The 27429-nt window shown below is 40.8% G+C and overlaps 1 protein-coding gene across 1 annotated transcript in view; it reads left to right on the top strand.

Annotated features, from left to right (window-relative positions):
- Positions 1–6619: 6619 nt before the first annotated feature.
- Positions 6620–27429, top strand: part of LOC126153520 (uncharacterized) — a 119235-nt gene continuing 98425 nt past the window's right edge. Inside the window, exons 1-2 of the mRNA XM_049916079.1 lie at positions 6620–6793; positions 18947–19082. Of these exons, the coding sequence (XP_049772036.1) occupies positions 6749–6793; positions 18947–19082 (181 nt within the window). The 5' untranslated portion in view covers positions 6620–6748. The remainder of the gene's footprint in view (positions 6794–18946; positions 19083–27429) is intronic.

The following is a 27429-nucleotide window of genomic DNA, read 5'->3' as shown; positions in this document are numbered from 1 at the left end:
TAGTATTCTAGTTTCGAGAGCAAAATAGGGTGTTCAAGACAATCGATGGCGTTACTAATCATGGAAGATTTCCTGTATATGAGCATTGTCCTCGAATGCTGAAAAAATGTCTCTAATTAAGGGTTCAATAGCTTGCATAAGTGATTTTTCTTTCCTGTAACTACACTACAGCATACTTAACATCTTGTTCAGTTCTAGATATTTATACATTTGTTTCTACATGATGCTTCTAAAGTCTTTGGCTAGTACTAGGATGAAAGAAACTGGTCTGTAGTTCAGAGGAACAGATGTTTTTTCCATTCGTAAATACTGGAGGCAGCTTGGTTAATTTGAGGGGACCAGGAAAAATACCTCTTGTAAGATCCAAGTTTATGGAGCATCTTAATGGAGCTATAGTGTAATTTATTGTTTCTTTCAGTAGGTTATTTGACATATTAAAAACATGTCTACTGAATGATTTCTTCAAGTCTTTGATAATTTCAAGAATTTCATCTCGGTTCACCTCCCTAATGTTGCTTAATGAAAGGCCAGGTCAATTACAACTTAGGTTTGCGTTCTTAAGGTACGCCACACACACACACACACACACACACACACACACACACACACACACACACACAGATATATATATATATATATATATATATATATATATATATATATATATATATATATATATATATATATATATATATAGAAAGAGAGAGAGAGAGAGAGAGAGAGAGATTTTTTAAACTTTTTCATTCCCTCTACAGACTGCGTTATCAAAGTTTCTGACTACATCTTTAGTATTATTAGTTATTGACCAGTCTGCTCTGAATTGGTTTTTGACCAGGATGCTTTGGACTGATTTTTACTTTTTTCATTAAATTAGAGTTGGATGTTTGTTTATCCAACTATAACTCTTTCTTGTACAGTTGATTTCATAACAATGATTAACTGTTCTTAGGCATTTTAACGGCAGAGGTTCATTCTTAAACGCTTTCATCAATCTAACACAAAGGCACTACGAAAAAATAGACTACCAGTACTTAATAACCTAAAACTTTTCTTAGATAATTTTGGAAGAGGGCTAGCTATAAAAATGGAAACAGATGATGCAGCAGACAGCTTGTAGGAATAGTGAAACCTAATGCAAGATTCAGCCAAGTCGTTGGCAGCATTGACGAAGAATCTGAAAACTTATCATCAAAAGACTATACAGTGATAATAAGAGGTGTACATGATGTATATCATAATGAAACAGTTGCTGCAACAAAAACATCGAAGAGTAAGCTAACATATACTAATGTAATAGTGGCCAAAACACTTCACTGGTATGATCGAATAGAACAGACATGTTTGAATAACGAAATAAAAGGAGCATACAAGCTCTATGATTCGATATGTAAACATTTGAGAAATGTAATAGTGATTGACATCAATGATATTTTGGTCTGTAGCCACAACGCTATTGTGCCCCTCAGTAAATCTTGTCGTCATAACCGTGCTTGCTGTACAAAACATGATTGACACCTAAATGTCTTAGGAAAATCACTTCTAAGCAAAAAGGTACTTGAGACTGTAAATAACTGATTAAGCTGTGCACATAAACCAATATTTTGGCTTCAATTTAAAGAGTCAATACAGGAAAACTCCCAGCTGTGACCAAGCTCAACACAAGTTAGATTTTGTCACAACAGTTTGTAGTTAGCGGTAAAGAAAATACAGTAGAAGGAGCCATAAGTATCCCCTCCCCAGCACCAAAAATGATTTAATGTCGTTACATGTTAATGTACAGTCCCTAAGAAATAAGCTTTATCAATTACAGTGCTGGTCAAATAAAATGCATTAATGAGCACTGGCTCCAAAACTAGGTATAGACTATGTGTATCATATGGCTACATGTTATTCAGAAATTAGTGTAGAGCTAATATTGCACAATGTGGAGTGGCAATTTACATGAAAGAAAATTTAAATTTGCAGTATTCAACAATAGACCTAAACAAGCACTGCTTTGAAGGTGTGTATGAAGCAGCTGCTGTAATACTGCGCACACTCAAAATCATAATTGCTTCTGTGTACTATACACCAACTTCTTATAAGGAATTTCTTATAGGTCAACCGAATGCGCTAATCAAAAGTTCACTAAACACCAAAACCACAAAACTTTTATTGCAGGAAACTTCAGCACATTAGAGGAATCCGAAAAAAATGTAAATAACATGATTAACTGTGTAAAATCTCTAAACTGCTACTGTGTGAATAAAAAACCTTCAGAGGGTAATTCATAATGAAAATAGGGGTTAAGTAAAGTATGGCGTGATAAAGCTGGAATTATCTGATCATTACGGGATATGGATCAGAATAGTCAGTATGAAAGCTGAGACTACAGTTAGTCACATACAGAGTAATAAATGAGAGCAATACTGAGCAATTGAAACAAGAACCAAAGGTAGTAGATTGGCCGAATATACTGTGTAATATAAAAAAATTTGGTTAATGTTTCTCTGTGTTCTGATCTATAATTATGAATGCAGTAGATAGGCACTGCCTGCTTCTCACAAAAAAAATCCCCCCCCTTTCCATCTCACAGCAACAAACAGAAAACTCAGCACTCTAATAAGTAGCACACTCCAAAGCTTGAGCAAATAGGGATACTGCTGCTTATTCACAAAAATAAGAGTGGCAAAAGTGAGGAAGCCAAGCAGCACTACATGTCCCTTAAGAGTTGTCAAGCAGCTTGGAAAATTATAAAAAGTGAGATCAATATAGGCAATGGGCAAACCACACACCCAGTAGATTGCAATATCCTTAATGAAAACTTTATAAACTGTGCCAGCTCCAATACTTCATTTAATACAGGCAGTCCTATTGATTGTTCAGTTGCTGTGTCTCTGCTTAAGTGACAAATCCCAGCAACTAAAAAAATTCTCTTAGTAAAAATCACCTCAAGTAATATCACCAAATCTGTAAACAAACTTATAAACTCAAAAACGGAGGATTGCTAAGGGATTAGTAACAGTATTATTAAATATATAGCTTCTGCCACCATGATACCACTAACATGTCTTGCAAATTGTATTCTTGATAAGGTGTATTCCCCCGATGTCTCAAAATTACAGTTACACTCCCACTCTATAAAAAAGGTGAAAGAAAGAAAAGTTCTGAACAGTCATAGACCCATATCAATAGTTCCCATTATATCAAAAGTAATAGAAAACAGTGTATATACGCAAATTTATAATTTAGAAAGTAATAAATTACTGAGTAATAGATAGTTTCGATTTCGATCTCAGCTATCAACAACCAAAGCAGTAGATTCTCTCCTTGGTAACATTTATGAAGGATTTGAGAACAAGAAACTCACTTGTGCCACACTTTTAGACTTAAGTAAATCCTTTGACTCTATTAGATATGAGATAACGATAAAAAAAGCTAGTGCTGCAACATACAAACAGGCTACTTAAGTAGAACCAGGACAAAGCTGCCAAAACGCTTTAAAGAACAAAAGATAATGACACTGTCTAGTATATATATCTACAAATGTTTAATATATGCTAAAGGAAACAAACAATTTTAACTTGAGATCCCAAGACCATGTCCATAATACTATAAATATTAGGAACTTATATCTTCAATACTCAAGACTGACATTAACATGTAAAAGCCATAAGTACCTAAGTTTGGCAATCTATATCAAACTCCCAAAGACAGTGAGCGATCTGTCAATGAGTGTTTGTACACATACCATACAAGTGTGCTTCAAATGTATGCCATACTACTCAACTGATGAGTTTCTAAACCGTTACACAAAAGAGATATGCAGTAAGCAGCCAATAACTACATACGAAATATGCCTATATCTGTGAGATTGTAATGTATAAGCATTTACACTTTTTTCTAAATAGAACTATTGTACTTAAGGTAAAAAATAATTATAAATGACACTGTTGTATAACATGTGATTAATGTAACATATTATTCCTATTATTGTTCCTATTATTATTATTATTATTATTATATTACCACTGTATAGTACCACTATGTGTATGATTATTTTATTATCACCATTATTTTAGCATATGTATCTATTTGTCTTGCATATTCATATTTATGTAATTATATTCGTTTTATGTATTGACTGAATTGATGAAGCCAATTGTATGGCAAACATGCCAAAAGGCAAATACAAATTGTGTACTATTCCATTCTATTCTTTAGATTCTCCAGTTTTTGGGTTTTCGTTTTCTAGTTAAATGTTTTTTGTTTGGGACAGGAAGAGCATTTATGATACTAATTACGTAATTGGTGAATATTTCATAAACAAGATGGGCACTGGAGACACGCCTTAGAAACAATATGCCCCAGTCTGTTATGCTGAGAAGATGCACTAGTTTCTTCAGGTTGTATTTTCTTTGTATTAAAATATTTTTAGATTTATTTACGTTTGTTCCTGTCTACTTTTATAAAATTTGTTAACTCTACTGTTAACATGGTGATAAGAGAAAATAAATTCTTTCACATTGGTGAAATACATACCATGAGGACAGTTAATAAAGACATTATCTAAGCATTGTTTTAGCTTAGTAGATTTTGAATTAACATAATGAAAATTGTGCTTGCGTTAGGATATTCAGTAACTTTTTTTTATATTAGATTTGTTACAAGCTGTGTCAAAGCATGAATTTATACAGGGTGAATCACTAACTATTGCCACTTAGAATAACTCAGAAAGTATGATGCTAGCTGAAAAGTTTATGGGACAAATATTGCATGGGACAATGGTGGCCATAATATGTTGTTACTAGGTAGGGTCGCTTCAGACATATGAACTCAACTTTGCTTTTTTTAAAAATGGGATGCTATAATTTGGTACTTATTTTCTGATAGCTGCTATCGAGACGAATCCAATGGTATCAGTAAGGTGTTTGCAGATCAATGAAGGTAAAAAAAGGTGGCATGAACGTCCATTTACAGAAGGTGTTCGAAGTGATGACCATTGGTATCAGTGCAGTTCTGCAAACTTCCTATCATGGATTGAGTGGTATTCCGTATCACTTCGGCACTTATCAAAGCACATGCTCTGACAATTCTCTCTCGCATATCTTCAGGAGTAGTTGGAATGTCTTTATAAACAATGTCTTTTACGAATCACCAGAGGCATCAAGTCTGGTGAACGAGCTGGCCACGACCATAGACTTACTAAATAAAAACGCCACGACACATCTCCGCTTCCAATCCAACAATTTGGGAATTGTCTCTGCAACTCATTTCTAGCCATCAGCGAAAAATGTGCCTGACACCCATTGTGTTGGTACCACACTCTATTTAAGAGACCCCACATTATCAATAACACTTACAGAAATTATTAGCGTTGATGCCAGATAAAATACGGAACCAAAATACGTTAATGTGAAAGTCAATCGTAGTTGACAAGAGATTAGGAATAACTTTGAATCTCTGGTGACTGGAAGGTCATAGTAATGCTTCAAGTTTATTTCTGTAATATCATCTAGCACAATCAGTAAAATTCTGTGGATACCTGTGAAGCCATTGTATCGACCTGGCAAGGATCTGTTCATGCAAATAATGTACAATAGTTTTTTTGCGCTTTGTGATAATTTGTAAAATTGACATGTGTTTTTAGACCTTTCACTATTCATTACACATACATGACGTATTTTTTGAAATGGTAGCGTTCCTCCAAACTACTATGTAATGGACCAATCTATACTATATTTTCAAATTAATGAAGTAAGCAATGTCGTAGGGAATCCTCTGTTAACCATCCTAAAGTGGTATAGCCTATACAATGATTCTTCCGTGTTAAAAGACTCCTTAAAAACTGATCCTGAGGTATGTTATACACACCTGCGTATTGAAAAATAAACAGTGCACACTAACGCCTTGTGGCTGGCTCCTGAATCTCTGTCAACATTTGAATGGAGAATATTGTCCGACTGGCAATACTTGACATCAAACGGTCAGCAGCTATTGACAAACTGAGGTCCATCAATACTCCTTGTCATTATCCTTAGTATTGACGACACGTCAATAAGCGCCATCAGGCCGTCAATAATTGGCAATTTGAACATATGTGTGGCACCCTTAGGCCTACACGAAATTTAATTCCACAACACAGCAAAGAAGCTAATCTCAAATCTGCTCTGTGTTGGCACAAATCACGAACGTCGACAGTACAAAAGAAAAATCAACAATGACACTACATTTGACAATGTCAACGATGAGACTTCCATAAAACCAAACAAAAAAATCAGTACATCTCAGAAATCCACACCTTGCAGGATTTCTCTCCTGTCCGCGATTTGATGAACTCGACACTTTTCCCCAATTTTCACCATATTTTTATCTGGCTATAAGTCTGGGACTAAACCTATAACATTTAGCTAACATGAAGCAACGGAAAGTATGTCTGATGAAGTACATAATGACGCTAATAACTTAGTTTCGTCAAATTTGGTCTTAACCCGATCTTTCCATGTAGTCTTAAAATGCAGTTCATTGCGAATTGGTCAAGCTGTTGTTACAAATACATTCTCATATACTCATTTACGTAAAATCTATGGAGTTGCACTTAATGTTTTCTCAAACCCACCTAAATTGTGAAATGCTTGATTGATGTGATAGTCTCTTTAACACAAATGCTTTGACTGCGCGGGAAGTCGTACAGTATTGTGAAAAAGAGTTGTTTATGTGTTGGCAGTATATATGTAAATATTTTCGCATACGAGTGTGAAAAGTAACAATGCCGGAGGTACAATTAGTGAAAGTGATCAGCTGTAATTTTCAGGTACTTAATGTATTATAATATTCCAAAACTGTTCATATTAATGTTTTCACCCCTACACAGCTGTGTAGTCAGTGCTATCACAGACTTTATTCCCGAAGGATTTCAACTTACTTAACATGACAAGATTCATTTACTGTGAATGTGCCTTGGCAAAGTAGTTTTACACGTACGTAGTGCACATTTATTTTGATCCGATCTGCTATGTGTATATATTCAAGCTTGATGCCTCAAATTTCTTCGTAAAAATGTCATTCAGGAACTAAGAGTTTTTATACACCATCCATTGATGTTTGCCCCCCACCCCATCCTTTTCAGGTAATATTTTAATCAAATAATATTTACCTATTTGTGCATTTTACACGCTCTTGATGCAATGCAATAGATTATAGCTTACATGATAATTTATATATGTATGGAAATTTCAATTATTATTTATAAATTGATGGTGTGCCATTGTGAAAGCAACTTTTCACTACCTAGACATTTCGTAATTTTTGGCATTTATTTCCGTGAACACACATTACAGTTTGCCACTGGCTAACGCATTATGTTTTATAATTCCTTGTGTTTTATCTGCACTTTTTCTCGTGAATAAAAGTTTTACGCCATTGTTCCAAATAGCAGGCATTATCTTGATTCATTAACTCTCACCAAGTTCATTTCTTGCCATACTTTTGATGTTCTTACTATTGGTCTTATTATTCCTTAATGCGTGAATGGTTTTTTCGTCATATACATATATGTTGTTGATTTATCTACTCCTTCTGACATTAATTGTAAGTGTCTATTTGATATGAATGTGGTTATTGTTTGTATTGGGTTGGACAGAAAAATGGTCCATAATGGATGAACATTTCAGTGTTAAAGAAGTCTTGAATTACCCGTACTTTGCCCTCTCCCCTTGCCAATCTTTGCAAAAAAGAAAATAACGTGATTTTCTGGAGACCTTGTGTTCACTTACAAAAGATACAATTTTACTTTGCATTTCCTTATGGCTTTGTTTGAAAATCATATTGTGATGATGGTAATAGGCTACAGAAATACAGCTGAAATTATGTATGTCATCAACAAGTATTTGTTATTCATATAAACTTGATACAGTCAGATCAGAAAATCAGTATGCTCTACAACTAAAGAGCATTTATTTTTAAAGTAGGCTAGTTGTGTTTCAGTAAGTTTACGTATTCATGTACGGTTAATTTTGACCATAAGTAGGATTTAGTTAATGTGAAAACATATGCTGGCTACCATTAATAATGATTGATTGGCTCTAATGAACAATATGAGCCATTATTGTTTTCTTTAAAGTGGATGATTATGTGTTGTGTAATTGGCCTTGAAGATGTATTTGTATGGTTGTAGTTGTCATGTTGTTCGTATTATTTAACAATACGTTGACAATATTAAGTAAAGGATAGATTGCTACTCACTGTAAAGATGACTCGTTGAGCTGCAGACAGGCACAATGAAAAGACATTATAAGTTTTGGCCAAAGCCTTCTTCAACAAAGAAAACACACACACATTCACACGAGCAAGCACACTTCATGCACACATGATCACTACCACTGGTAGCTCTGACTGGAATGTGCCTATCACCTGAATAGCTATCTAGAGTGGTGCAGGTAAAGGGAGAGGTATGCAGGGTATGGGTCGGGGGAGAGAAAAGGGTGCTGTCTGGTGGGATGCCAGAGTCTAACTTGCGACTTGATGAGACTCCCAGGCGCAGCGTCAGGAGATGGGGTGTGAGGGGAAAACAGGAACTGGAAAGGAGAGGAGCAGGGAAGGGGAAAGGACAGGTGGATGCATTGCCAGAGGATGACACACGGGGGTGGGGGAACATGAAAAGGGATATAACAGAGGGAGTGGAAACCAGTGGAGGATATGGGGACAGTAGGCTACTGCAGATTGAGGTCAGGATAATTTTTGGAGTGGAGAACGTGTTGTAAGGGTAATGCTCATTTGCACAATTCAGAAAAGCTGTTCAGAAAAACTGGTGGCGGAGGGGAGGATCTAAATGGACTAGATTGTGAAGCAGCTGTTGGTTTCAAGCATCCATCCTCCAGGTGGCCCATGGAATTGGATTGTGCCATACAGATGCTGATTGCTTTATCCCAGATTTGTTTGTAGGTGATGCCTTCAAAGGAGAAGTAATTTGCTACACTATCTCTCTGCAGTTCTTGTTCTTGTACCACACAGTGCCATGCTCGCACTATTGATGCCAACTTCCTTTACACTAACATCCCTAATGCTAATGGCCTTGCCGCTATTGAACACTATATTTCCTAATGCCTGACTGATTACCAAACCTACAACCTGCTTCCTGCTTCCAATAAACCTTCTTCACTCAACCTTTTGTTAATCACCATCCTTCACCCACCTATCGCTTTCCCTGTTCCCATTGCAGCACTACGTAGCTTTCTATTCCACCAGCGTACCCACTGTCACTTCTCTTCCGCCCCGCTCTTGATCTGAACTTCCGACTGCACCCAGCTGCCATACCCTCTCTCTACCTCGTCTTTGTATGCTCCCACAATTAGCAGTTTACTGTCTCCTGCCCTACTATCCCTCTCCCTCCCCATCTCAGCCTTCTCTTTATCCCCACCATCCAGACTGCTCCTCCAATCGCACATTGTTGCTTGCAGTATGGCCTTAGCAGCCAGAGACAGTGTGTGTGTGTGTGTGTGTGTGTGTGTGTGTGTGTGTGTGTGTGTTGTAACTCAGAAAAAGACCTTTTGGCCGAGAGCTTACTTGGTTAGCAACTTTTTTGTTGTGCCTGTAAGTGACCAGCATCTCCAGTGTATGTTGAGTAGCTATCTATCCTTTTCACAATGTTGTAGTTAGTTTTATGTTCCATGATAAATTGTAATGTTGTGGAGTGAGTCATTTTACATTCATATAACAAATTAATTTGTAAATATGGCTACATGCTGACTTTTAGAAGGTGGTGGTGTTCTTTCTTTCTCTCTGTTTTTCTTCTTGTTCTTGTAACTATAAAGGAATGAGTTAGTAATTTCTACCCACTAACTTTCACACATTACAATAATAGAAATTCTTCTGTGGAATAGAAAGAGTTGCCAAGGAGAAACTTTTTCAGTTTATTTTCAGATTGTATGTTGCTCTCTGTCACATATTTTATATCAGTGTGTAAGTGAGCAAAGATTTTATGTGCAACATTATGCACCCCTTTCTCCCCTCAAGACAAAAACACTGTGGAATAATGAATGTCATTTTTCCTTCTGGCATTGTAATGCATCATTGTTCCATTTGAGATGTAGTGGATTATTTGCAACAAACTTTATAAGGGAATAAATATGCTGTGAAGCAGTAGTCAGAATGCCCAGCTCCGTGAACAGATGTCTACAAGATGATCATGGATGAGCATTACATATTATTCATGCAGCACATTTTTGAGCAATGAAGAATTTCTTTCTTAAGGATGAGTGGGAATACAGAAGCGTCGGATTTCAACTGCTTTGACTCATGATGTCACCAGAATGGTGGAAACGACCATTCTCAACGTCTCCAATATGGTGCCTATGACGTCATTACATAAACAACAACAAACATGAAAATACATATAAAACCCACACACCCATCATGGGATTACGGAAGTGTCCGATTCTACCTGTCTGCTTTGACCCATGACGTCATCAGTATGGTGGAAATGGATATTCTACACGTCTCCAGTGTGGTGCCTATGATGTCACAACATACACACGGCAAAAAACATGAAAATATGTATAAATAAGACAATAACATCTCCCTCCAAAAATACAATCAAACTAATGGGACAACCACAGGAAACTGGGGGTTTTAGGGAGGGGATAAGCTAAACATAACATCAGACACTTCCCTTGACCTATATAGGTCAAAAGCAGCTGACGATGCCAAAACCAACGCATACAGCAAAAACTACGGAAATTGGAATCGGACATTTCCCTTGACCACAGCTGACAATACCAAAACACCAATACCTACATACAAAACTTCAAAAATCGTAATCGGTCATTTCCCTTGACCTAATATAGGTCAACCATAACTATTGATACAAAAAAACAAGCACCTACAACTAAGAAAAACAGAACCAAAACCACAACACCTCAAAAATTCAGAAGTTAAACATCCCTATGTAAATGAAAACACATTCGATACACAAGAAGTACATGAAACATTACAACTCGAGAAAAATAGAACCAAATAAACAATTACTACCCACCAACAACTTTCACCACTGCAGAGTAGCTCGTCCATCACACACACACACACACACACACACACACACACACACACACACACACAGGGTGCCATCAAACACAAGATGATATCTACAAACACAACCAACTCAAACTCATAAAGTCCGCATCGTAATGACATCACACACCACAACACTCTTTCGTCATGGGTCAAAGCAGAGGGGGGAATTGGATGCTAGAACGTTATTCTGTATATTATTATTGAACGAAAATATGCAAAGTATGTCATCATACTGATTTGTCTTTCCCCAAGATTTGCAATGATTGTAAGTGGAAATGTAGCTGAGCTAAGTTGGTTTATGAGTTCCAAAATGTGCTTTTTCCAGTTTAAATGCTCTACAATATGGACACCTAATAATTCACCTTCTCAAGAATGTTGGAAAATGATGTCAACAGTGTAACAGGTCAGCAGTTATTGGCATCTCTCCTATCATCTTTCTTAAATAGGGGTTTGACAGTGATATATTTTCAGTCATTCTGGAAAAATGCCTTGAGTTAGCGATGCAGTACGTATTTCAAATAAGACCAGCCAAATTGTATGGGAACAAATCCTTAGCACTCCATTGGAAACTCCATCAGAACCTTATGATTTATCTTATTTTATTGAGAAAATATATAATTTCCTTAATTTCAGATGGCGAATTTATTGATATATACATATGATTGAATTTTCAAACAATGGAGAATACAGAATGGAATATAACAATACCAGAGATGCTGAGTCGCGATAGGCACAACAAAAAGACTCACATAATTTCGACCATTAAGGCCTTTGTCAGCAGTACACACACACACACACACACACACACACACACACACACACACACACACACACACACATCTGCAGTCTCAGAGAGCTGAAACTACACTGCGAGCAGCAGCACCAGTGCATGATGGAAGTGGCGACTGGGTGGGGGTAAGGAGGAGGCTGGGGCGGGGAGGGATAGTGTGGTGGGAGTGGCAGACAGTGAAGTGTTGCAGTTTAGACAGAGGGCAGGAGAGAAGGTGGGGAGGGAGTAAGTAGCGGAAAGGAGAGAAATTAAAAGACTGGGTGTGGCGGTGAAATGACGGCTCTGTAGTGCTTGAATGGGAACAGGGAGGGGGCTGGATGGGTGAGGACAGTGACTTACAAAGTTTGAGGCCAGGAGGGTTACGGGAACATAGGATGCATTGCAGGGAAAGTTCCCACCTGTGCAAATCAGAAAAGCTGGTGTTGGTGGGAAGGCTCCATATGCCACAGGCTGTGAAGCAGTCATTGAGATGAGAGATATCATGTTTGGCAGCGTGTTCAGCAACAGGGTGGTCCACTTGTTTTTTGGCCGCAATTTTTTCGGTGGCCGTTCATGCGGACAGACAGCTTGTAGGTTTTCATGCCTACATAGAATGCAGCACAATGATTGCAGCTTAGCTTGTAAATCACATGACTGGTTTCACAGGTAGCCCTGCCTTTAATGGGATAGGTGATGTTAGTGACCGGACTGGAGTAGGTGGTGGTAGGAGGATGTATGGTACAGGTCTTGCATCTAGGTCTATTACAGGGGTATGAAGTAAGGGATTGGGAGTAGGGGTTGTGTAAGGATGGACGAGTATATTGTGTAGCTTCGGTGGATGGCAGAATACCACGATAGGAGGGGTGGGAAGGATAGTGGTAGGACATTTCTCATTTCAGGGCACGGCGAGAGGTATTCGAAACCCTGGCGGAGAATGTAATTCAGTTGCTCCAGTCCCGGATGGTACTGAGTTACGAGGGGAATGCTCCTCTGTGGCTGGACTGTGGGACTTTGGGAGGTGGTGGGAGACTGGAAAGATAAGGCATGGGAGATATGTTTTAATACAAGGCTGGGAGGATAATTACGGTCAGTGAAGGCTTCAGTGAGACCCTCGGTATATTTTGAGAGGGAGTGCTCGTCACTGCAGATGCGACGGCCACGGGTGGCTAGGCTGTACGGAAGGGACTTCGTGGAATGGAATGGGTGGCAGGTGTCGAAGTGGAGGTATTGCTGGTGCTTAGTTGGTTTGATATGGATGGAGGCACTGATGTAGCCATCTTTGAGGTGAAGGTCAACATCTAGGAAGGTGGCTTGTTGGGTTGAGTAAGACCAGGTGAAGCAAACGGGGGAAAAGTGAATAAGGTGTCCTCACCTTTAATCCAGATAGCAAAGATGTCATCAGTGAATCTGAACCAGGTGAGGGGTTTAGGATTCTGGGTTTTTAGGAAGGATTCCTCTAGATGCCCCGTAAATAGGCTAGCATAGGATGGTGCCATGTGGGTGCCCATAGCTGTACCGCGGATTTGTTTGTAGGTAATGCCTTCAAAGGAGAAGTAATTGTGGGTGAGGATGTAGTTGGTCATGGAGACTAGGAAGGAGGTTGTTGGTTTGGAACCCATAGGGCGTCTGGAAAGGTAGTGTTCGATAGCAGTAAGGCCATGGGCATTAGGAATGTTAGTGTACAGGGAGGACAAAGTTGATGCAAGGAACGCACTACCACAACAGCTTCCGATTCCTCGGGTGTCCAATGCTTTCCTACATCCACCGTCGTTCCCCCCATTTAATGACGCTAAAGAAGACTGGGAAACATACGTACATCAACTGAAACAACATTTCACGGCTTTTCAAGTCACGGATGACTTGTTTTTTGTTTTTCGTCTCCCCCAGACACTTTCTTTCTTCTCCCCAAGTTGGCACAGTTGTCCGATCCTGTGACTCACTCTTTCTAGGATATATGCCTTTTGCTGACAAACTATTATTCACAATGCTACCATGTGGTTGCCTTTTGGCTGGAGTTCCTCCACTACCATAAACAGCCTGGTCAATTGTATCGTTCCTGTGTCACGGTCTTGGAGGGTCTCAGCCATCGATGTGATTTTATGTGCACCAGTCAGCAGTGTAAGGCTTCGTATGCGGACTCCCTGATCCGTGATGTGGTGGTTCAGCTAGCTCGCGATCCTGAGGTCTGCACTGCGGTGTTGAGACTTGATAACCCATCCTTGGAAGAGATTCTCGGCATTGCCCACTCATTTGAAATTGCTCAGGCGGCTAACAAGCATCTCATGGTGCGGCCGCAAGTGGCAGTGATCAATGCGTCTTCGGTGGGTTCTGCCCTTGCGACGTCGACGTTGCCCAGCCACCAGAGGCCAGCCCGTCGAGACTCCTCTTTGTCTGACGTCTCTATGGCATCGGCGCTTCTGGTCGCTGGTCGCGCGTCCCACTTCCATCTTGACCACAGTGCTTTACCATATATTCTCGAGTTGATTGTCCCCACCGCTGGAAAACGTGCACTCTGTTTGACAAGGAGGGCCACATGCGAATGGTTTGTCGTAGTCCCTCGACACGCTCCAGTCCTTCCCCCTCCTGCGCCTCAAGATACCGTACATGCTCTACAATCGATCGTCCCACTGGATGACCCATCAGTGCAAAAGCTTTTCTTCACACTCCGCCTTTTCACTGAGGATGTCAGTTTCCAGGTCGACACTGGGGCCACCGTCTCCCTGATTAATATGGCGACATATACCCGCCTGGCCTCTCCTGAGTTGTTACCTCCCTCTCGGCGTTTGGTCGCCCACGAAGACAGTTCCATTCCCCTTCGTGGGCAGTTCGTCATCCACGCAACATATAAGCATGTTCCCCAGCTCCTTACCCTATTTGTCATCGACCATCCGTCGGCTCCGAGTATTTTTGGTCTGGATGCGTTTCAACTGTTTGGCTTTTCAATTTCCAATGAAGTTAAGGTCGTTTCCATGGCTGTTCCTTTTCAGGACTTGGACGATCTGTGCTCAACTTTTGCGTCATTGTTTGGAACGGATCTCGGATGTGCTTCAGATTTTCAGGCGCACATCACACTTCAGCTGGATGCGTAGCCTCACTTTTTCCGGGCCTGACCCCTTCCGGTGGCCTTACGGCCAACAGTCAAGCAGGAACTTGATCGGCTCCAGGCTGCTGGCTTTCTGGAGCCTGTGACATACAGTGCCTGGGCGACACCATTGGTGGTCATATGGAAACCCAGTGAGTCCCTTCTGCTGTGTGGGGACTTCGGCGCTACTGTCAATGCTAGTCCTTCGTAGACACTTACCCCATTCCTCGACAGGAAGACCTTCTCGCCAAGCTTGCCGGGGGAGAGTACTTTTCAAAGATCAACCTGGCTGAGGCACACCACAAGCTACCCGTGGATGCCAATTCCCAGAATACCTTGGTTATCAACACACCTTTCAGATTATACATGTACAAGCGCCTTCCATTTGGTGTCTCTTCAGCGCCAGCTATTTTCCAACAGTTCCTGGAGCAGCTTACACATCCTATCCTTGCCTGCGTGAATTATCTGGATGACATCTTGGTCACCGGGTGTTCCCGCCAGGAACATTAGCAAAACCTCAGCGTCTTATTTCACGCTCTACAGTCTGCAGGTTTACACTGTCAGCTGGACAAGTGTTGATTTTTTCAACCGGAAGTGGAATATTTAGGCCACTGGCTTAGCAAAGATGGCATTCCCCCTTCGGGCTGTAATGCCGCGGCCATTGAGGCCCTTCCTCGTCGTGAGGACTTATCTGAACTCCAGGTGTTTTTGGGCAAGGTTACTTATTACTTACAGTTCTTACCCCAGGCTGCCTCTGTAGCCCAACCCCTCAATCACTTGTGTCGCGAAGGGGTACCTTTTGATTGGACTCCTGCCTGTGACTAGGATTTTCTCCGTTTAAAGGCGATGCTAAAGTCCGCCCCTTGCCTTACCCCTTTCTCTCCAGACCGCCCCTTGGTTGTGGCGGCTGATGCGTCGGCTTACTGCATTGGAGCCGTCCTCGCGCATCGGAATGCCGATGGCTCAGAACAGCCCATCACTTATGCATCTAAGACATTGACCCCAGCACAACGGAACTACTCCCAGATTGAAAAGGAAGCTCTGGCGATAGTGTTAGCCGTCCAAAAATTTCATACCTATCTCTTTGGGGCAAAGTTCACCCTCCTGATGGACCATGAACCCTTAGTTATGCTTTTCGGACCCCACTCTTACCTTCCAGAGCGGATGGCTCAACATCTCCAGCACTGGGAGCTATTTTTACAGAATTATGCTTACACCATCCGGTATAAACCCACCACCCGCCCTGCTAATGCGGACTCCTTATGGCTCCTCACATTTCCACGGCTACATGCCGAGACCCTATCTTGCCACAGGTTCTCCGCTACGTGGTCCATGGGTGGCCTTCCTATGTTACTCGTTGGATGCAGACCGACTTCAGCCCGTGGCGTCACCTGTCCCACAGGCTCTCCGTGGTTGATGATGTCTATCTGTTGGCCACAGAGACAGATGCACTTCGGGTGGTCATTCCTCCGGATTTGCAGCATCAAGTGCTCAGTTTGTTACACCTTCCAGAGCGGACGGCTCAACATCTCCAGCGCTGGGAGTTATTTTTACAGAATTACGCTTCCCGCAGGGATGTGCTGAATGGTCTGCCTCGTATGGCTTCTCACATTGCCACAACTACACGCCGACACCCTATCTTGCCACAGGTTCTCCGCTACATCGTCCATGGGTGGCCTTCCTATATTACTCATTGGATGCGGACCGACTTCAGTCCGTGGCGCCACCTGTCCCACAGGCTCTCTGTGGTCAATGATGTCCTTCTGTTGGCCACAGAGTCGGATGCCCATCGGGTGGTCATTCCTCCAGATTTGCGGCATCAAGTGCTCAGTTTGTTACACCGCGCGCACTGGGGTATGTCCCACATGAAAGTTTTGGCTGTCCGGCACTTGTATTGACACAGCATTGATGGTGGTATTGACCGCCTGGTTCGCGGGTGCACTGTGTGTGCATATCACCAGGCAAGCCCCCTCAGTCATTTGCATCCTGGCCTGTGCTTCGCCATCCCTGGGATCACATCCGTCTCGATTTTGCGGTCCCATTTTTGGGGTCCATGTGGTTACTTATCATTGATGCCTACTCCAAATACCCATATGTCGTCCGCATGGCGTCCACCATGGAGGCCACATTCATGGCCCTGGCTCAGGTTCTCGCCATTGAGGGCCTGCCTCTCACATTGGTCTCTGATAATGGCCCCCAATTCACGGCATCCTCCTTCTACGACTTCTTTCAGGCCAACGGTATCAAACACATCCATAGCCCGCCTTTCCATCCTTTCTCCAATGGCGCGGCAGAGAGGCTTGTGCGTACATTTAAACAACGGTTGATGAAGGTGGTCGAAACATCTCCAACCATGTCGGCCCACACCCTGTTCTTGAGCACCTATTGCACCATGCCAAGTGACGGACGTAGTCGGGCGGAGCTCCTCCATGGGTGACAGCTGCAGACCCTGCCCCATTTGCTGATGCTGTCCCCATCCCGGCCCTCTCAGCGTTATGCTCCCAGCGCGGCTGTGTGGGCCTGCATGTCTGTGAGCAATGCATGTTGGACGCTTGCCATGATTGTCACAGCCCATGGGCGGCTTGTGACGTCAGTGCAGACGGTGAAAGGGTTGGAGCGCCGCTATCATAACCTAACCAGATCTGCCCGTGTACCCCACCCCCCACCCCCACCCCGCGAAACTTCCGCTGATGCCTCTTCCTCTGCTACCTCCTTCGGGTACAGACGTGGTCCTCGAGTCGCTGTCACTGCCTCCCTGCTGGGTCGGCAGCTCCCTCTGCCGCCATGGCCTCTGTGTTGGTCGTCATGGACACCTCAGACGTCTCTTCCTCCCTGCCAATGGCGGTTGACGAGCCCGGGTCTTCTCGCATCTGCTAACCGCCGTGGCACCGTCTGGGGCGTTTCCACCCCTACGTGCAAGTTTCAGGGGGGAGGGATCTGGTACCGAGTGCCACGGGTTTCGAATCCACGCCAGACTGCATGGACCTCAATTACCACTAGAGTTCTCTGCAGCCATCACGCCGTAAGCCGTGGCTGCACACGCTCCTGGTCCACATATAATGAGAGGGCGCCAGTGTGGAGAAAATGCTCCCAGCAGCCAATAGCGATGTACCCTATCATGTATTTAAGCGCCTGCCTCTCACTCAGCGAGGCAGTCTGATATTCGCGTGAGTCTCTTGATATCTTGCTTACAGACATCACGTTTACTTTGTTTATTTCCATGTATGAGTGAACAGTGTTGATTTCGTGAGGTTTTCGTTTGTGATCCCGTTGCTTCTTGGGTGTTGTTCTTGGTGTCTTGCTCGGTCATCTGTCGTTGTGTGTGTTCATCCTTTCCCATTCGGTCGTCTTGTTTATTCGCGAGCCACTCCCATTTGATCCCGCCATGCTTTTGTTCATAGCATGCCCGTGACTGTTCTGGTCGCGGTTACAACAATGTGGACTGTTAGTTCATTGAATTTTGTTTTGCTACTTTTTGTTGTTGTTTGTGATGTATTCTGTTGGTTGTTACTTGAGGTGTGTGTCTCTGCTCTGTTTATGATGTCATTGCTCTTTCAGTACAGTATCACATTATTTACAAATCCCAATTGTTTATATTGTTTATAGACCTGTTCGAAATAGCTGCTTCTCTCTGCTTCTTTTTGCACCTCAGTAATCTGAAAAATGATGTTAAACCCAGAAACTGTGCGAGCCAAACTTATAAAAGACGAATTGAAAATCTCGTTATTTTCATTTGTAACACCCATACAAACAGTGATTTTATAATTGTGAACGGTTTCATAAAACAGTTTGTAATGTATGGCATAATTAATTTTCTGTATTTGAGTTTTTATAAATTCTTCCATTACTAATATTTAAAATTTAATTGTTACGCTGCAATTGAAACCTTTTAATGCAATCAAAAGAATGTTTTGTTGTCCCTTTCTTTGGTGTTGTGCGGTGAGTAGTTGGTACTTTCTCTAGAGTGTCTTGCTTCTCTCCTTCCCATTTAGCATTTTTCATAGTGTCTTTGAAAGTTACTGAAATATGTTCATCATCACTTTTAGGATCCAAAGCATCAAGTAACAAATTTGCTCCGTGGGAATTTTGGGAAATGGCTGTGTCCTCTTCCAAGAAAAAATATGTCAATGGAGGCAGTGTTTATGATGGAAAGAGCTTGTGTTATAAGTGGAATAAACATAGGTAAGGTGTACAAAAGTTTTGTTGAATGTCTAAATGATAAGCATCAACAAAAGGTAAGTGAGACTTATGCTTCTGTACTAGCCATTCCTCATGGCAAATATTATGAAAAGGGGTGTGTGCGACATATTTTTGTAAATGATTACTTCACAAATTAAAATATATGGTAATTCTTCTTTCATAACCTTGTAATTTATTTTTCCCGTAAGAAATTTATAGTGTTTTCGCAAAAAAATCAGTTGATAGTCAGTGTTGTCAATTTCATTTATGTTATTATTATTCCCATTCACTCAGAAAGACAGTATTGAAAAGCAATACAGTGTTTAGATGACATTCTTGGTGCTACTGAGGTGTTTTCTCATTCTTAGAGTTCATGCGATGATTCAGAAACACAGCTAGATTAAATCATAAAACATTGCAGATTTCAGCATATCTGAGCAGTTAGTGGTTTCTATTTGTGGAGTGAGCTATCCCTGTTGAAGATTGTTGATGTATGCATGTATAACAGAACTTTTTGTTATTTGATATATTTCACAATTGTGGTAGAAGTCAAAGTGCAGTTATGGTGTTTTGCATGCTGCAGTTGTGGACTGCACAAAGAATGATGAGAAGTGAACCCAATGAATGAATGCTGGGTGCAGTTGTCACATTCCAACCTAACCTCGGCTTTGCTGTAGGTCAGCCTTTCCGTTCATCTAGTTTTCTTCCATTCACATTCGTTGGCTTCGCCAACTTGCAACCAAATTGTCACATTCCAACCCAACCTTGGCCTCGGGCTTCTCCCCGGGTCAGTCCGTCATCAAACCAGTTTTCATCTTGCTCCCCATATCGAAAACAAGTGCAGTCATTCACTCCCATCACCCAAATACCAATTGCAGCTTGAAACGGAAGAGACACGTACATCGTAACTGCACTTTAGCCATGCTGATGGCCTATTGTGCCATTCTCATGTGACTACTTATTATGAAGTGCCTCAGTGAATCATCATTCCTTTCTGGGACACTAGTAAGATCAAAACCAATAAGATGCTACAACATGTCGAATAAAGGTAACAACTTGGCATGTGGTGGAGCCACTGAGTGGCCATTGGGCACATAACCAAGATGGAAATTGTTGCTAAGTGTTGGACAGGCTGTAATCAAGTTATAACAGCGTATGTTGCATGAATTTTATTTCTTGAATAAAAGGACACTTAAACACAAGATAAAGAAGGCTTCCAATTAACGGTAGTTATTTTAAAATGATATATGATAGAATAAAAGATTGTGTGTCAGTCAGATGTCCCAGAGATAAAAAATACATTAAAGGGACGCCCCATCAAAAGTGAAATCAAACTCACAAAAAGAAATGATATTTTTAAATTTTGGCTGTTGTAGGTAAATTTATTGCAGTAGAGTTCAAATTTGGCCACACCATATGAAATGTGCATGGTAATATTTTTCTGTAAATGTGAGTGCTGACTGGGGCACCTGCTCATAAGAAAGCAAACTCTAGGACAACGGTTTCATAAAACAGTTTGTAATGTATGGCATAATTAATTTTCTGTATTTGAGTTTTTATAAATTCTTCCATTACTAATATTTAAAATTTAATTGTTACACTGCAGATGAAACCTTTTAATGCAATCAAAAGAATGTTTTATTGTCCCTTTCTTTGGTGTTGTGCGGTGAGTAGTTGGTACTTTCTCTAGGGCGTCTTGCTTCTCTCCTTCCCATTTAGCATTTTTCATTGTGTCTTTGAAAGTCTTGACATATCTTTCTGCTTCACCATTTGAAGCAGTATGAAATGGAGGTATAGTCAGGTGTTCTGTGCCATTCTACCACATAAATCTGTGAAATCCTTTGATACAAACTGTGTACCATTGTTAGAAACTAGGGTCCTATGGCAAAGATATTGTCGAGTGCCTTTATTGTGGTTTCTGAAGTTGTAAACTTCATGTCAAATACTGGGTGACACATAAAAATGGGAACTTTTGAAACATCCAATTAAAATTAAAATATAAAAAAAATCATTTACAGCCGTTAAACTGCTACAACTTGCCTTTTAAGAGACAGTAATCCAAAGGAGTTTTTCTGATGCATCTTAATACTTGCGAGACATTAGTGCTCCGGTTCCATACGATGATTCATCAGTGGGTAGTACTGCAGTTTGAGTTGGAGCAAAGTGCACCAGTTTAGTTTCCTTGATAATTTCCTTCTCGAGTTTCATAATTTCTACTGCTTCTTGCTGCTTGGACAGTGCATTTTCCATTGTAATTTGATTCAGTGGTTCAGCAATTTCAGCAAATCCCTTGAAAAATTGGTTTTAGTGATTTACTTTTCCAGTGAATTACTGGATATTCTTTGAATGATGAATATTCTTTTAACGAGACAGCTTTTTTATTGTTTTTATACTTGTTTCGGATGGTTGGATTCCCACCTACACCAGTGATGTGGCCCAGGTATTCATTCACATTTCTTTCTAATCCACCGGAGGCCGTTCTCTTCAAATTGTGTGAAAAACATGGCCAAATTCTTCATGTGATCATCCTTAGTTGTGCCTGTGACAATTATATTGTTCGAGTTATTGACATATCCAGATATGGTACTAATGATTTGTTCCACAAATTGCTGCTATTTTGCAGGAGCACTTGTTAAACCAAATAGTAACTTCTGTATCCAAACATTCCAGGTCTAGCATTGACAACAGTCTTCTTGCACTTTTCTCTATTTCCGATAAATCTTATTTTTCTAAAAGATTTGCCATTTCTGATTTCTGAAAGAACTGCTCATGACTTGGAATCAGCTACTGATATATTTCCAGCTGGGGAATTACGTCACTTTCAAACAGGGTTTCCACAGGTCCTGGAAATCAGGGAATTTCAAACACTTCAGGCAAATTTGAAAAAAACACTGGAAAAATCTCGTTTTTGTCTCAGTAGATGAAATGGTTTGTTTACTGAGGTGTCATGTATTGTCGCTGGCTGGGTGTGTGTGAGTACGGTCGCTGCTCCTTATTCCCCATGTTACTACAGCTTCCCCCTTCCTACCACTCCCCTCAGCTTTCAGTCAGTGCTGCCACCACATCTTGTCACTTGCCTAGCAGCTGCTGACGAGAGGCAGGGAGGCATGAGGAGTGGTTTGTTTGGGTCTGATTGTCAGAGACTGTAGACGCAGCGACTAGAGACGTCAGTGGCAGTCGTGTGCTTGAATTGTATCTGAATGATTGTTTGAATGTGTGTGAGCTCTTGTTTTCTGACAAAAGCTATGGCTGAAAGTTTACTTGTGAGAGTGTGATTGTCTTTTCTATGTGGCTGTCTGCAGCTCAGCAATCATCTTTGCAGTGAGTTGCTACCTGTTCTCATTATTATTGATTCTCCAAGTATTTGAACCACTCATCTAACAATGGAATGTAACAGTATTATGAAAAAAAAGTTGCTACTCACCATTATAGTGGGGATTCTGAGTTGCAGAAAGGCACAACAAAAAGACTGTCACTAATAGCGTGTGCGTATCTGTTGTCTATTTCTGACGAAGGCCTTACTGGCTGAAAGCTTTATTTGTGACAGTATTTTTGTTGTGTCTATCTGTGACTCAGTGTCTCCACTATATGAACAACTTGTCTGTTGCATGGATTGATCACCATGGTCTCATTTCATCAACATGCTATCTGTGCCTCGTGAATAGCTGGCCACATGGTTGGATTTCCATGATGGGCCAAAACCACAGGCAGTTTCTGAGGGTATCTGTAATGGATTGGGTTTGCCGATCTGAAGCCATTCGGTTCCCACTAATGTGAAGGCCCTGTCCGTCGAATCTAGTCTCACTGATCTGTCCGCAGGCCGGGTCTGTTTGTGTGTGGCATAATGCTGCGGATTTTCAAGATTTATCCATGGACTCAGGTCTGTGGTGCTCCTCAGCAGCCCATGGGTGATGGATCTCAGGAATTGAGACTGTCTTACTGCAAGAACATTGTACAGTGTGGCATTTTATAGACATTTTATTTGTTCTAATACATTTTGGCACTTCAAAAGTAGCGTATACGTAAGTATGGACAATAAGGAGAAAAACAATGTGTCAGTCACTGGTGATTTGCACGTTATGTACTCATATGTTTCTTGAAAGAAAAATCACACAATATATGTAAAATAATAGATATAACACAGTGAGTAATAACCGAAAATAATGAACATAGTAGAACAAGCATTTTATAGGTAGTCACCTACAGTTTTGGTTTACACAATTCTTGCTCGCCTTATACACTTCTTTCAAGAGGCCTACTTTTTTCTGAGTTTATTTCTGAAATCAGTGAAGGTATTTTAAATCTGTTTTGCGACTCCAAGGCAATGAGTGTTTTTGTCACCAAATGTGTTTCGTTTTATTGAAATAAAATAACATCATTGGTCTTAATGAAACAGATATACCATTTGGTTTGCTTTCTCCATCTAAAAGCAGTTCAATACAAAAGACGTGTTGATGTTAGCACTTAATATTTTTCCTCACATGAGGAAACACCATATGCTTGCAAGTGTTTTTAGATATTTCTTTTTTTGCACTATTGTTTCTGATGCTGTAGCTGCAAAGACAGTTTGTTAATTTACCCTTGAGATTTCAAAATTTGTCAGGGAAAAATGCTAAAACTTTCTGAAAATCAGGGATTTTCACTTGGGGAAACATGTGGTAACACTGTCAAATCTCCACCAATTCTCATTGATCCATTTGGCTTTATGTACAGTCACAGTTGATGTGCCCATTGACTGGTCTTCACTCACTTCCAATTTCGTTCTTTGATCAGTCTCTGTATTTCATCTTGGACTTTTATCTATCGTGGCAAATGATACTGGTCTGGGCTTGAAAAAATTGAGTGTGGCCCTTGCCTTCAATTGCAGGACTGCTTTGTAAGTTTTGCAAGTGCTTAAGCCAGGCTGGAAAAGAGCTTCATGATTGTGGCAAATTTCTTCTTGGCTTCTTTAAAGCTATTTTTTGCTAATATTTAAACTGAAAACATTTAACCAATTCATGTGTAACAGATTGGCTGTCCTTTGTGATTTGACAATTGTTAATATAACTTTTTGGAGTTCCATAGTATTTGACCACTATCATCATTTTTGTCTATATGTTAATCTCCATTGAATGTTTTCAGTGTTGAATTTGAATTGAAGTATTCTGGAGATCCAAGAAATTCACAAGCATCCAGGTTTATTAGTGAGCAAGTTGCATCAGTATCCAGCAGGAATTTCAGTGTGCAGCCTTTGCTTTACAGTGGTTTGTAGATTTTACGTGCATCTTCACTGCTACTGATTTCGTTATTGCTGGTTTCTTCAGCCGGTGCAACTTCATTTGCTCCATTGTGTGGGTTTTTGGTCCATGAGTTTGAATGCCTTCTTGGCAGTGAATATCCACAGACAGGTGGTGGATATGTGGCTGGTATTCTTGCAGATATAGCAAACTGCATTTCTGAATTTGCAAGACTGTCGATGTTTTACCAAAGCTCAAATTTAGTGTGGACTTCAATACGAACGTTGTTTCGCAATCTGGCAGAATATCTAAAGAGATTCTGGTAGTATGGAAAGTACAGCAGTGGAAAGACACAAACAATACCTTCACTGTGTGATAGCAATGATAATGTTAGCAGTGATAGTGCCATTAAAGCAGAGTTACTGAACAGTGCCACAAAAGCGGAGTTACTAAACATGGTTTTGTGAAAGTCCTTCACCATATAACACGAAGTAAATGTTCCAGAATTTGAATCAGGAACAGTGTCAAGATGAGTAACTTAGAAGTATACAGCCGCAGATAGCAAAGAAGTGTAAATCAGTTAATAAAGACAAGTACTCCAGTCTAGATTGTATACCATTTAGGTTCCTTTCAGAGTATGTTGGTACAATAGCTCCTTACTTCGCAGTCATATGCAACTGCTCTACATAGGTGTTTCTCTTGTAGATTTATGCTTACCAATTAGTAATACTATGTCCAGTTGCCGTATCCACCTACAAAATCTTGACCGTTGTCCATGATATTGTAATTGGATCTTCGTAATAACTCCGAAGTAACAGAGAGCAAGTTCGTCCTCTTACCAAGGAACAGGAAAAACATCTTATTTTACAGTTGAAAATCAAAAATACATGATGGTAGGAAAAGGCTCTATGCTGGGCTACTGCTTCACCTTTCCTCTTTGCCTTTGAAGAAAATGAAAACACCGAGCGAGGTGGCGGAGTGGTTAGCACACTGGACTCGCATTCGGAAGGACGACGGTTCAATCCCGCGTCCGGCCATCCTGATTTAGGTTTTCCGTGATTTCCCTAAATCGCTCCAGGCAAATGCCGAGATAGTTCCTTTGAAAGGGCACGGCCGATTTCCTTTCCCATCCTTCCCTAATCCGATGAGACCGATGACCTCGCTGTTTGGTCTCTTCCCCCCAAACAACCAACCAACCAAAATGAAAACATAAAAGCAAGAAATGCAGAAGGTACATCACTGTATACTGTTGGGAATAAATCTCTTTATTTAGGGAGACAGTATACAGTAGCCTTATTTACATTGGGGCTCATAGTTCAGTCACTTGGTGCAAGTCAATCGAGTTTTAATACCCTTATGTTACTACAGTTATATGTACAAAGCTTCATTTCTTTGTCCATTGGAAATTCATACACATAAATACGCTCATACGTGTACATAAAGTCCGGGAACACTTTCAATTATTTATTGCATAAGAACTAAACATTGTACAGATGTCATACATATTGCATTTTGAAGAGAAACTCGGAAAGTTTTTTTACAAACATTCTATAGGCAAACCATGAGTGACCCGGCAGACGTCAATACGGTAATTGTGTTCTTGGGATACCCGTCCCAGCATCGCATCGTCGACTGTGGCAGTCGCTTCCCATATTCTCTCCCGAGAGCTCTGCTACATCATGTGGTGGAGGCAGTACATACACCAGATCTTTAATGTGTCCCCACAGAGAAAAGTCACATGGAGTGAGATCTGGTGATCGGGATAGGCCATTTCGTGAAACAGCTGTGCCCTTCCGTAGCATGGCCGATCCATCGATGCGGCAGCTCCATGTTCAGGTACCCACGAACTTCCCGATGAAAATGGAGTGGAGCCTCATCCTGCTGAAAGATGAACAGAGAGTCTGATTGCTTTTGAGGCATCAGCCATTGCTGCAACATGTCCAAGTAGGAACTCAAACTCAAGTCCAGGAAGTCAAACTCCAACGTACAGAAAGCTCGCTCCACACCTGAACTCGCCACGTTTGCTACTAGTGCTGACTGTCAGCAAATCACCAAACTACACTGTGGCAGTATACATAAAAAAAAGAAACATTCAGGGTCTCTCTTCAAAGTGTCATATGTGTGATATCTGTACAATGTTTGGTTCTTGCACAATTAATAATTGAAAGTGTTCCCAGACTTTATGTACACCCTGTATTTATATTACATGATTGCACATCCATATTGTGCTACCATCTTAGTTTGTTATTTATCCTTACATTTGTTAAGCTGTATGGTGTGAACAGGGGAAAGATTTAAATTTCTTAAATTGCTCTTCCACCCTGTTTTAAAAATTGTTTTTTCTCATTTGCTTTGGGTTCATTGGCAATTCTGAGAAGGTGTCCTATTGGCACACGCTATCTCATTGTTTGCTGTATTAACGCCAGCAGCAGCTCATTATTTAACGCGCCCGTCACAGTGACGCAAGTGCCACGTGAGTAGTAGCTCTGCCCGCAAATCCATTGTAATGTCGTTCCAGGCTTATGAAGTCATTGTTTATGCCTTCCAGTCTGGAGACTGAATACAACGGATTCAGCTCCAATGCTCAACTTGCAATACACCAGTACCTCCTCTCGCACCTGGACGAAGTTTTCTGCCAGTGAAATTGGAGGTAAGGGCCACACTGCAGGATTTGGCATTGTCTTCCGTTGTGCATTGTAGCTCTGTGGTACTCACACATCAGTTAGTGGTTATACGGATTTCCTTTGCTTTCTCCATCGCATACGCATCGCACTCACTGTATTCACTTTGCTAGGCTGTGGTGTTTACTCTTATCACGGCTCAGCCATTATTTTCACTATTAGCGGGACTTACTATTTTTGTATCACTACACACATGTGAATATTTTACTCATCCATCGTGTTTTGCTTCACATACATACGTTAATGGTTTCGCTTCAAGAAAAAAATTTCGCATAAAATTGACAGTAATACATACATTTTACATAGACATAGACAGTAATAAAGTTGACAAATAAATGTACAATTCACTTTCAAATTTCATATATGGACTTCATGACAGGCACAATCTTATACACTAATATTTAAATTAGAAGGTATCTTTCATTTATTCTGAATATTTGCATTTTCTTTTCT

Source organism: Schistocerca cancellata, chromosome 1, assembly GCF_023864275.1.
Source record: "Schistocerca cancellata isolate TAMUIC-IGC-003103 chromosome 1, iqSchCanc2.1, whole genome shotgun sequence".
NCBI lineage: Eukaryota > Metazoa > Arthropoda > Insecta > Orthoptera > Acrididae > Schistocerca > Schistocerca cancellata.
The sequence above is the reverse complement of the archived record's forward strand: the minus strand, read 5'-3'. Positions and strand labels throughout refer to the sequence as shown.